Below are 12,701 nucleotides of genomic sequence, written 5' to 3' on the forward strand. Positions count from 1 at the left end.
AGACACTAGAGGTATTGTTCGAGGCATCTATTCACAACCTCGGTTTGATCGTCTGAATGCGGATGGTACATAGAAATCATCTTGAGCTTGGTGCCTTGAAGCTTGAAAAATTCTTTCCAAAAATTGCTCAGAAAAATTGAATCTCTGTCACTTACCATAGCTTTGGGAATTCCATGGAGGCGAACAATATTGGCCACAACACAATTCTGAAATCTTCTTCACCGACAATGGATGTGTCAGGGAGATGAAATGGGTGTATTTGAATAATCAGTCAATCACTACCATGATTGCTGTCTTCCCAGCCTATGAGGGTAGGCCATCCACAAAATCAAGGGTTACTTCCTCTCATACCTGCGATGGAACCGACAAGGGATGCAGTAGGTCGCCGGAGAATGGGCGTCGCCTTTGTTCCTCTGGCAGTCATCGCATACCGCCACATGCTGACGAACATCCTTCCTCATGGATTCCCAGTAGAACGACTGGGCGAGCATCTATAAGTCTGAAGGACGACAAAGTGACCTCCAGGTTTGGAATCGTTGAACTCATGCAACAGAACCATTCAAGGTGGGGAAGGAGAAAAAACTACTCGGCCTTTAAAGAGCAAAAGCCCTTCAAGTTTCAAAAAATTCGAGTACCTCTCAGGTTGGCTGATTTTATGATGTAGGTCCACCAAATACTGGGTCCTCTTTGTTGGCTTGTTGCCCAAATTTGAAGTTGGGGTTGCTAGTAGCTTGAAGGTTGGGCTATTCAATGCAGGCCATCACTCGACCATTCTCTTTTGGACTGCTCAGATTGACATTCGGGCTTGCATATGTTTCAGTTGGGCTTGTGGGTTGTCCAGATAGGGCGTCTGCTGTTGAGTTGGTTCTACCCGGTCTGTAAATGATATCATACTAATAGACCAATAGTTTCGAGACCCATTTTTGTTGCTTAGGAGTTACTCCGGTTGCTCCAAAAAAAACTTCAAGCTCTTTTGGTCCGTCCATAATTGGAATTTTTGGCTCAATCAATACGACCGCCACATTCAGATTGCCTACATTAACATGTGAGCATCTCTTTAGAATAAATAAGACCATCCTCTCTTAGGAGGCCCAATAGCCTTGCTCATGTAGGCCAGAGGTCTCCCATTCTGGGCCAACACTGCCCCAATCCCTTTTTATGATGCATCGGTCTCCAGTACAAAGGGCTTAGAAAAATTAGGTAGGCCCAAGACGGGTGTTGTGGCCATAGCCTGTTTCAGTGCAACAAAAGTGTCTTCGACCTGTGGGCTCCATTCAAATTGCCCCTTCTTTAAAAGATGAGTCAATGGACTTGCAATTACATCATAATTTTTAACAAATTTAGGTAGTATCCAGTGAGCCAAAGGAAACCTCTTAATTCAGTTATACTTTTTGGATTGGGCTACGTCTGCATGGCTTCAATTTTCTTGGGGTCCACCTTCACTCCTTCAATGGTAATTCCGTGGCCCAAGTAGTCAACCTCGGTTTTGCCAAAGATACATTTCGTGGGCTTTACTACAAATTGTTGGGCTGCGAAATTGCTAGGGATCTCTATCCTTCTGGGCGACCTGCTCATCAACCAAGAGAAACTGATATGGTTCGGTTGTGCTTGGGTGATGATTTGTGAAGAGTTTGTAAATATGGAAAGGCATATTATTGAAAGACTAATCCACTTAGGGTAGGAGTTCATCCGCATACAAGGTATTTGATCAAATGACTCAATGAATTAACCCTTATGTCAATGACTTACTTTTATAGAGAACCTACTGTAACTAACAATTCAAATGATAATGAGGCAACTGGACCTCTACCTCTTATCCTTTAGTCCTATCAACTTATCACAACAACACTTATCACTGCCCATTGGAAGAGTCTAATCCAAGTACTTTGGATTAGGCTTCCTGCTCCTACGAATCTCATCAGATCCATTCAAGCAACTTTGAGACTAGTTGAAATAAGGGGCCTCTCAACATATATATGTATATCAAAAATGGGGAAAAAAAATGAAAAAGAAAAAAAAAAGAGATTACGGACGAAGAGAACTCACCGAAAGGATTCCCCATCCAGTGGGTATAAATGCTAATATGCAAGCAAATATATCCGGCAATGTCAACTTAGTCAATACAACCGCAATTGCCAGACCAGTAAGTGCCATCAAAAAGGAGAGGCCTTGGATGAAGCGCAACAAAAGCTGGAAATTGACTGACATCTTCTGGCTGAAGGTGAAAACCTGTGAAAACACAAAAAAAAAATACGAAATGAAGGGTTAAAATCACAAACCACATAACATGCATTTGAAAGTTGAAAGACCAGCACTTGCATTATAGGTGATAATACAGACCTTGAAAAGCAATATAAGCACAGCTAACACGATCCATGACAGGCCGTACACCTACAGTTATACACAAACATTGTGACACATGAGCATGATGAACTTGTGAGCATAAAAACTAATGCAAAATAAGAATAATCTCGGGAAGTAGCCAATATTGCTTTTCTAGGTCCATACAATGAGTCATTTGCCAACTCAAATACAACCTAAAAATTGCATCCCAATACCTTGACTGCCCTAACCATTATATATAGGCAACAAAGTAAACAAAATGACAAAAATGGCACCTGCAGATTGTAAAGAATAAACAAATAGCAGAACAGTTATATTCGCCAATGTAGACTTAATCAAACCTTTCACACTAACTGTTTGCCTCATGCATGCCCCTTTCAGTGCAACGCTAATGTAAATTTGAAAACTTGGTAACATGCATCAAGGTGGTCTTGGATATTGTATTGGTGAGTGTCCAAGAAGCCAAGAGATGTGGTCAATGGTATAATATATGTCAGTTATGTCTGGACTCTGAACTCTAAAAGTGTATTAAATGCTATACATTATGGGAAAGGTAGAGCGGTTTTTTGGTAAGTGATAAAAGATACACAAACAGCATTTTGCAAAAATATTAACTCGCAAAAGTAGGCAAACAGAATGACTGCTGAAGGAAGAAGCTCTGAAAATTGTATCAACTTATGAAGAGAGCTGTTACCGTCAATGATGTATTGCTCCCTTGCACATGCAGCTTGTAGACAATGCCATACTGGAAGATGAAAAATCTTAGACTCAAAATAGTTTCTGCTATCCTCCCTCCCAACGTCCGAATATGTGCCTGCAGATACAACATATATGAATAACTGACAGGAAAAAACAGGAGTGACAACAAAAATAAACAAAAAGCAATATAACAAAGTATATGAGTTCATCAATCGAGAATGCACAACATGACAAGAGGCAAAGGTAGTGTAACTAGGTTGTGCTAAAAAGGAATGAGCTGGTGCTCAATTGGACCAAGGATTTTTATTTTATTTTTTGCCGAGGAACCCCTCAAAGGTAGGGACACTTCGTGTATCCACTTCTGTCAAGTAAACCTCGGAACCTTGTAAAGCGCCCACTCCGTGTACTCCTATTTCAAAATACAGTGGTTGGAAGAACAATTTATTTATAGGAACTTAGATCTTGATTGACTCTCTCTCTCTCTCTCTCTCTCTCTCTCTCTCTCTCTCTCTCTCTCTCTCTCTCTCTCTCTCTCTATGAGGGGTAGTGCGTGAGTTTAGTGGCGGCGTGTGAGGATCGTTGTGGAGGACTAGTTTAATACTATTAAGGATATACTCCCTCAATCCTAATTTAAATGTCCAACATTCTTTTTCAGAATGTTCCATACTTTATAAAAATGGAAGCTGTTACTTCTTCAATTTCCTACATTGCCCTAACATTGTTCCAAAAAAGTAAACAATATTCTTCTTGAAAGCCATGACACCTCTAATATAAAGTAGATGTTATTTTAGGAAGATCACAATTTTTTGAACTTTTCAATAATAATAGTGCCATTCCAAAACATGAAATATTTTAGAACAAAGGGAGTATTAGATTCAATTCACAAATTAATAATGAATATTCAACAAGTTCAATTCTTGTTCACCTCGCCATAGTAACCAACCAGACAATACCTTGCGCTCAAACTTCACCCGAGGCAAGTTGCCACAAACTCCAGAGAACTCGTCCCACCCCAACCCCCCCCCCCCCCCCCCCCCCCCAAAAAAAAAAAAATCACGTCTTCTTATGCTCACAAAGAAAACCTTTCTAATAGACATTAATTACTGGATACTCTTTGACCAAAAAGCTTATAACGTATGTTTGGTGTTAGTGTGGCTGTGTGCTTGACATACATTGTAGGCCCACTTCCTAAAGGCTAAACTCTTTTTCATTTTTTTTAAAAATCTTTCCCATCTAATTACAATATGATAATTCACTCGATCAAAGCAACGCATCATCGGCTCACAAGTGCCAAGACGCATTGAACTAAATAACTGTTTTTTTTATTTTACAAGTAATGCAATCTCATTAAAAAGCGCAAAGGAGAATGATGAATTTAATCATTTAATTAATACTTTAACACTTCCCTCATGCTTGGGACCAAACAACACGGTTTACAGTGGAGCTAAAGTTCAAACTTAGAACCTCGGCTCTGATAGCATGTTAAATCACCACTTATCCCAAACGAACTACATAACTTCATGGTCATCAATAAAAGGCCAGAGCTCCAAGAAAGGATTTTCTAGATAATAATTTGGATGTGTGTGCAAGAAAGGTAGCAGGCTCTAATACCAACCAAAGCAAGGAGCATGTAGAAAAATTAAAATTTCTAAAAGAAAACATAAACAATCTTGAATCCGTTAATTTGCACACAAGTATCATAAACAAAACCCTTCTTTAAAGCTATTGATTCCCTCATAATACCCAAAAGCTTGAAGAACAAGAGAAACCTCTCTCTAGAAATTTTATTGTTGAAAACACAAATTACTAAACAAAGCTAAAACTTGCGTTTCAATAGGCTACACGTTCGAATTCTAATAGTATTATGAAATCCTAATGGAATTAAATAAGGATTCCTAAAAGTAAAGACTTTAAAGATTCCTTTGTTTTGACCCATTTGATCATGAAAAGGCGTGTAATTACCGTGATGCATTCTACATCAGTGTGCCAAGCTTACAGGCACACTTCTGGACTAAAAGTAATCCAAAAGTGTGCCTGTAACTTCATGGTCATTCAATACTCAAAACATGTATTCCTTTAAGGAAAAGTCATTCTGTCCCAAGAGAGAAAAACATATTTTGGCAAACATATATGTGGAGCAGATTTTCATTTCAGCAAATACAAAATAAATAAATAAAGAATAGGCAACCAAGTGCCCAAACAATCTCCCACCCTTGAGATTTCCTACACTCCAAGGTGGAAACATGAATTTTACTTAGATGCCAATTGTACAATGATGAATCACATATTAAACGAAACAGTTGAGTTTGGACACTATCTAAAAGGCACAACATAAGATATATGGTCAGCATTACATTATATTCTGTTTCAAACAAACAGAAATTAATTATTCATCATCTGTAACAGGAAAAAATTAGCAACAGAAATTACAACAAACAAAAAAAAGCTAACAACGAAAGAAACTTTAGGGCTGTAGCACTAAAGCTCATTGGAAAAAGAGAATTGAAAAGACTGTCTTGTTCCATTAATTATGATTCTACGGTGGCAGTACCTCAGTTGTTCAGTGAAGCCTAAATTGTTAACCTGGAATGTAAGAGGGTTCAACAAGGGTGAGAAGTACCTTAGAGTTAGAAAGGAGAAGTACCTTAGAGTTAGGAAGGAGAAGTTGTTTGTCTGCATATTGGTGTTGTTTAGACTCTATGGGAGCCTCTGGAGGTATTTTGATCATGTAGGATAGGAGGGTGGTGGAAAAAGTCAAAGAGTGTGAAGGAGAGTTCTCGGTTGTCTGTTCCTTCAGAAGCGTCAAATATCAATTTCCTTGGGCTTTTGTGGGTGTTTATCTCCCTAATATTGATAGGGACAGAAGGCTTTTATGGGATGAATTGTCTGGTTTGATAAGCTGGTGGAATTTGCCTTGGTTCATTTTGGGGAACTTCAACGTTTCTAAATTTCCTAGTGAGAGATTGAGTAACGCCCGCATTGGTCCAGCTATGGTAGAGCTTTCATACTTGTGGATATTCCGCTTGTAGAAGGTTCCTTTATGTGTTCAAACAATATCGATCCCCTCTCTTGGTCTAGAATTGATAGATTTCCTCTTTCTTCTGACTTGACCCAAAAGAGGTTGCATAGACTATGTTCGGACCATTTTCCTATCCTTCTTGATTGCAAAGGTCTTCATGGAGGTAGAAGGCGCTTTAAGTTCAAGAACATGCGGTTAAAATTAGAGGGTAGATCGGGTGCATAAGTTGTGGACTTCTTATCACTTTCAAGCTTCTCTAAGTTACATTTTGGCTTGCAAACTTAAGGCTTCAAAAGTAGATTTAAGAGTCAGGAATGAGGAGGTGTTTGGCAATGTAGAGAAAAAGTGAGTGTTTGGAAAAAGTGTCTTAAGTGCGGAGGAAAAATTGAGGAAGGCTATAGTGATTAATGATCTGGAGAGGACAACACTCCTAGAGAAGGTGAGTTGGACGCAGAAATCGAGTGTTGTGGTTAAGAGAAGGTGACAAGTGTACAAAGTTCTTCCATCGAATGGTCAACCCGAATAGGAAGAATAACTCCATTAAACAGTTGGTGGTTAATGGTATAGTCTCTTCAGATTAATCGGAGATAAGACATCATATTGTGCAATTTTACGATAACTTGTTTATCGAATGGCACAGTTTAAGGCCTAGGTTGGATGGCCTTTCTTTTGATTCCATTGGGGAGGATGAGGCCATCTAGTTGGAGGTGGTGACAGCCATGAAGAGTGATAAGGCCCCGGTCCCTGAATGTTTTCCATGACTTTTACGCTAGAGGTATGTTTGAAAAAAGCTTCACTACCACCTTCATCACTCTCATTCCAAAGAAACCTAAAGCCATTGACATTAAAGACTTTCGACCTATTAGCTTAGTGGGTGGAGTTTGCAAAATTGTTTTCGAAGTCCTAGCTAACAAGTTGAAAATGGTTCTGGAGAAGATAATTTCCAAGCTTTAGAATGCTTTCATCAAGGGTAGGCAGAATCTAAATTTTGTTCTCATTTTCAATGAATACCTTTATAGCAAAATTAGATCCGGGGATCCAGGTGTATTGTGCAAGTTGGCTATTGAAAAGGCATATGAACATGTTAATTGAGAATTTTTGTTGTATATGCTGAGGAGATGCGGCTTTGGGAGAACTGGTGTAATTTGATAGCGCGTTGTATTTCTTCGGTGTGCTTTTTTATATTGGTGAATAGTACTCCAATGAACTTTTTTAGCAGTTCTTGTGGCTTGAGAAAGGGAGACCCTTTATCTCCCTTATTGTTCGTTATTGTTATGGGGGCGTTAAGTAGAATCATTTCTGGTATGATGATCGGGGGTCTCTTATCAAGCTTTTTGGTGGGGTCTAGGAATGATGGAGCCTTCAACGTTTCAAATTGTTGAAGGGGGTCTCTTATCATGTGATAATTTGATTTTTTGCGGGCAAATCTAGAACATCTTCGTAACTTGCATTGTTTGCTCTTATGCTTTGAAACAATCTCCGGTTTGAGGATTAATCTGGCTAAATTAGAATTGGTCCCCATTCACAATGGCAATAATGTAGGTCTGGTTAGCATTTGGTTTTGGTGAAGAATTCAAATTTCATTTGGTTAGTTGGTCTATGGTGTGTCTTCCGATCTCTGAAGGAGGGTTTTGGGTCTGTAATTTACTATATTCAACTGAGCTCTTTTAGGAAAGTGGCTTTAGTGTTATGTTCGTGAGAGAGAGAGAGGCCATGTGCAGGGTGGTTGTGGATTCTAAATCTGGCAACATGTGGGCTGGGTGGCGTTCAAATGAGGTTCATGGGTCGTATAGGGTGGGGCTATAGAAGTGTATCAAGAGGGTTTGGGGGAAGTTTTCTAATCATACCAGATTGGAGGTTGGTGATGGCTCTACAATTAGATTCTGGTATGATGTATGGTATGGGGATCAGGATGCTTCTACAACAAATCATTTAGAGTTTTCTAGTTATTCTCATTAGTGGAATGTTAACTTCTCAAAGCGCTCATGACTAGGAGGAGTATTTCTTTACCTCATTCTTCAATTAGTTGTATTCCTTCAGATTGAGACAAGATGGCAAAAACAAACTTTGTTGGGTACTACAATGTCCTTGGCCCCCATGATAGCACTCCTTTCTCTTGGAGAAATAAGGCTCCCTTGAGAATGGTATTCTTTGTTTGTTCGGCTGCCTTAGGGAAGATACTATCAACAAATAATCTTAGAAAACGGCATGTCAATGTGGTTGATTATGTTGTATGTGTAAGAAGATTGCAGAGTCAGTGGACTATCTTTTACTCCATTGTGAAATGGCTAGTGCATTATGGAATACCATCTTTCAACCTTGCAAGTTTGGCTTGGGTAATGCCTGAGTGGTAGGCCTTTTTGCTTGCTGAAAAGTAAATTTTGGTAGGCTTCAAAATGCTGCTATGTAAAAGATGGTAATGTCTTGCCTAATGTGGAGTTTTTGGAGGGAAAGAAATTATCAGAGTTTTGAAGACCGCGAACGGACAATGGTAGAATTAAACGATTTTTTTTCTTCAAGACTCTTTACCACTAGACAATTCCTTTTGACTTAAATATTTCTATCTTGTTTTTATTGAACTTTTTTCTTCTTCTAACTAGGTGTTTTTCTTTTATATTTTTTGTGTACTTGGGTTGCGCCTATTGCACTTTTTAATACATTACATTTACTTACAAAAAAAAAATATCAACCAACAAATCAAACCAAGAACAGATGTAATACCAGTTCTTCATCCCACCAAGCTTCCCAGCTTTCTGCTCCCTTCACTCCAATTCCACCTCGGTAAAGAAGCCAATTAGTCCAATCTTTGAAATCCTCCACTACCCTGAAAGGAAAACATTTATGTTCGTCAATAAAGTGGAGCAGACAATCCTTTCAGCAAATACAATAAATAGACTTACTTCTGCCACTCAAACCCAGATGGATTGAACAAATAGGGAGCAAAAAGCCAAGAAAGAGCCATAAACCAACTGCTAATTGTAAGAAGAAGGTACGACAGCGCACCACCTTCATTATATCCATATGCCAGGTACACTATCAACAAAAGCACAACTTCGAATCTGGAGACAAGAGGATGAACTATAGTAGTCATTCCAGGAGCACACTCATTTCATAGGAAATTTGGAAGACAGAAATGGCATCAATTTTAACGAAAAAAAAAAATTGATGCCCAAAAGCTGAATAAAATCTACTTACTTATTAAAAAAAAAACAAAGGTAGAAGCCAAATATTAAGGAGAAACACGAGTGTATTACTAACAAAAAATACATGCCCAAAAGTATAATTACTGAATCAATTTTAAAACATTCCCCAATTTTCCTAACACAAAACCGTACATTGTGACAATGCAATTCTTTCTTTAGCGAGCGCGTAGAGAGAGAGAGAGAGAGAGAGAGAGAGAGAGAGAGAGAGCCACACCCTTTAACAAAATGACTGCGGGAGTAAATCCTGTAATTCTCAGAGAATTTAATATGGCGGACAACAAATCCCCTACCAGTTGCTTGATACTGTTGAGAAATAAACATTGATTTAACATCATATAGACCAGGAAAAAAAATTGAACAAGAAAAGAGAGCCCATTATAAAGACAAGGGAAAACAATTGAACGAGAAAAGCGAGCAGCAACATACCCTTGCACCACCATGAAGAAGAGTCCGACCAAAGTAATGAGTTCTTGTGCCCAGAGAAAATGTGAAGAAAACGGTACAAAGCTGAAACTGCATTGTGACAAAACTGACAATGGCCTGCAGCAGCAATTGGAAGAAAATTTAACCAACAGAGCAAAAGGGGAAGAAATAGAGTTGCCAGTGAAAAATACAAGTCCAACTAAAAGTAAAAAAAATAAAAAAATAAAATCTACCCAGCAGTAGGTTTAGTAAATCTACAAAATGCTAGTGTATGAAGTAAGCACCTTATATTAAGGAGAACCACTTTCAATAACTTCAGAAGACAGCAGAAAAAAACTATACCACAAACTAATTAGATACTTCAAAAAAAAAAAAAGCAACGAGGATATATGGTTCATACACTCAATCAGAACTCATGGCCAATGTTGTTAATGCACATGCTCCCAGATACTGAAAAATGTATTCGTAATAAACACATCATTCTTCAGGCTATAATTTCTGTGTATCAAAGAATCATCTATATAACGCGAATTCATCTTTTTTATATTGGTCATATTATTTTTTAGATTGATTTATTTTGGCCTACAATTTTTTTTATAGTGTTCATCAAATTTCATTCAAAGTCGAACTTAATCAAAACAAGGAAACTTTGTAAGATTGCAATCTCAATGCTTTATAACCTACATCTATTTGAATCATATACACTCACCAAAAGGGAAGGAAAAAAAAAATCTCCTAAGGACAAGAAACTAAAAATTCTTCAATAAACAATGTGCCCTATATATTAACAGAAATAGAAGGAACTTATCCTTGAAGGCTCTGCACTTGTTACAAACTTACAGTTCTCCAACACCCCAAAGACTAAGTTGATTATCAAGACTTTGAAGTTATGTCCTCAGACCATCTGTCTGAAGCACAAATCAAAACAGCAACTTATAACAACGCAATTCACTCATTAATCTAATTCATTCTACCAAATTGCAATGTATTTGATGGACACTGAGACATACAGCTAAGAAAAATGGAACAAGAAGAAACCAATACACAATTATTTTCAGCATTAAAATCAATAAATATTGCACATATAGCTCTGTTGCATGATGAAGCAAACTCAAATTATCTTTCAAAAATATAACATGCATACGGATAATATATGAAAATAATTACACATTTCTGTGTAAATTATTAAAAGGATAAGCAAAACATGTAGGATAAGCATTTACCCTGAAGAAACCCTGTTCCAAGATGAAGCCCAAAACCATTGGCACAGCAGTGAAAATGCCAATTTGAAAGAGGAACTGTGTATTTAAAGCAGCATTCAAGGCAGTGTTCTGCATTATCTTAGCTCTCACTTGAATAGTTTCACCAACACCAGATAGCGCCTGAAAAAGAATGATGTCACAGCTCCCTAAAAGATAATTAAGACTAATCCATTAGACACGGAGAGATAGCAACTACCAACCCACCCAACTTCTTAATAACTTGAGAGAAGGTCCAGATGGTACTTAATGCTTTAACATCATAATGTGCTATTAATATAAATAAAAAGAAGCAATACAATCACCGGATAAGATTGAAAGGTCAATAATCTAAAGCAGCATTCAAGGCAGTGTTCTTACAAGGCACATGACTGAATTATACTTGCATAAGATATTCATGCATACCAAAGATGGTTCATATGCCAACAAAAAGTATCAATATGATGATGGACTTTTCAGATGCAGAATCAGCATAGTTTAAGAGAAAAATGAGATGTTGATTGCCTATGGCTACAAGCATGATAAAATTGTCACATGAAATAAATAAAATCCAACATACCAAATATGCCTTCCCGTATAGGAAAATGTATACAGTCAGCACTGTTAACTGCACAGACAAAAAAAAGAAGACAAAGACTTGTTCAGACATTAATAAAAGTAGCATCAATATGAAAAACTTATCACGGAGTTCTAAATTCATAATCTGAACTCAACTATCTTGGAGGCAAACGCCTCTGTAGCATACTTCTTTTATTTTTTCTCTTTTAAAACTATAGATTATTGAGTTCTGGAGCAATAAGCATAAGAACATCAAAGCTACTATGTATGATGTGTACAGTTTTTTCTAATTATTCCTAGGTAGTGAAATATTATTGCTTTCACAATATTTTGCACACAAACATATAAAGAATCCATATAATAAACTGTATGATGGAGAAACACATAGTAGAAAAATCATAAAAAGGACTCAATTCAACTCAATTAAAACAATCAGAAACAGGACTCAATTTAATGCAACTCAACGAATCCTAATCAATTAATAAAGGTCAACAATATGTAGTTCTTTTTTCTCATCTCTTACCTCCCGATGAATTTATCATTCACTAAATTTTTCATATGATTTTAAGATCCTCTCTACCTCTTTTTACTCAGTAAACTTGAATAATCACTTTTCTACAGCGACGCATTAATCAGTCACCACTACACATGGTCAAATGCCCAAACCATCTTAAGAAACTTTTCCTCATCTTTTCCCTGATAGAAGCTGATGCAGACCAGATTACCCACAACTTCATGGAGAGGTTTGAGTGGAGGAAAAATGCTTTAAGAGGAGGTACTTGAAATTCTGCAAGTACCCAAGAGTTTGCTTGACTCTTGCTCAAGGATTGCTCAAATGAAACTGCGGTACATTTTTTCACTCAAGTCTTGCTCGAGTGAGATGCTACAGGAGAGAAACCGAGAGTTCGCTTGAGCAAATTTGCAATAACAGGTTTGCTTGATCTTCAGTCGAGCAACTATTTTTTTAAAAATATCTTTTTCTTTTTTATTTTTTAATATATATATATATATTAAAGGGGACACGTGTCGCCCTCTGATTGGGTATTACATGGAAGCAACATTAGAAATTTAACGAAATGTGGACGAAATGATCTACTCCGTAAGGCTGGAGCAATTTAATAAAAACTCATACCTCTGGAGCATTTTTCCCTTTTCTTTTATAGAGCTATGTCCCTAACTTCCATTTAATAACAATAA

General features: G+C 37.5%; 1 protein-coding gene across 1 annotated transcript in view; it reads right to left on the reverse strand.

Annotated features, from left to right (window-relative positions):
- LOC133877272 (callose synthase 9) overlaps window positions 1-12,701 on the reverse strand; it is a 114,202-nt gene that overhangs the window by 1,732 nt on the left and 99,769 nt on the right. The window contains exons 43-51 of the mRNA XM_062315510.1: window positions 11,506-11,553; window positions 10,911-11,069; window positions 9,691-9,804; window positions 9,479-9,567; window positions 8,962-9,120; window positions 8,783-8,885; window positions 3,038-3,157; window positions 2,341-2,391; window positions 2,047-2,229 (exon numbers count right to left, since the gene is read on the reverse strand). Of these exons, the coding sequence (XP_062171494.1) occupies window positions 2,047-2,229; window positions 2,341-2,391; window positions 3,038-3,157; window positions 8,783-8,885; window positions 8,962-9,120; window positions 9,479-9,567; window positions 9,691-9,804; window positions 10,911-11,069; window positions 11,506-11,553 (1,026 nt within the window). The remainder of the gene's footprint in view (window positions 1-2,046; window positions 2,230-2,340; window positions 2,392-3,037; window positions 3,158-8,782; window positions 8,886-8,961; window positions 9,121-9,478; window positions 9,568-9,690; window positions 9,805-10,910; window positions 11,070-11,505; window positions 11,554-12,701) is intronic.

Source organism: Alnus glutinosa, chromosome 9 (assembly GCF_958979055.1).
Source record: "Alnus glutinosa chromosome 9, dhAlnGlut1.1, whole genome shotgun sequence".
Classification (NCBI taxonomy): Eukaryota; Viridiplantae; Streptophyta; class Magnoliopsida; order Fagales; family Betulaceae; genus Alnus; species Alnus glutinosa.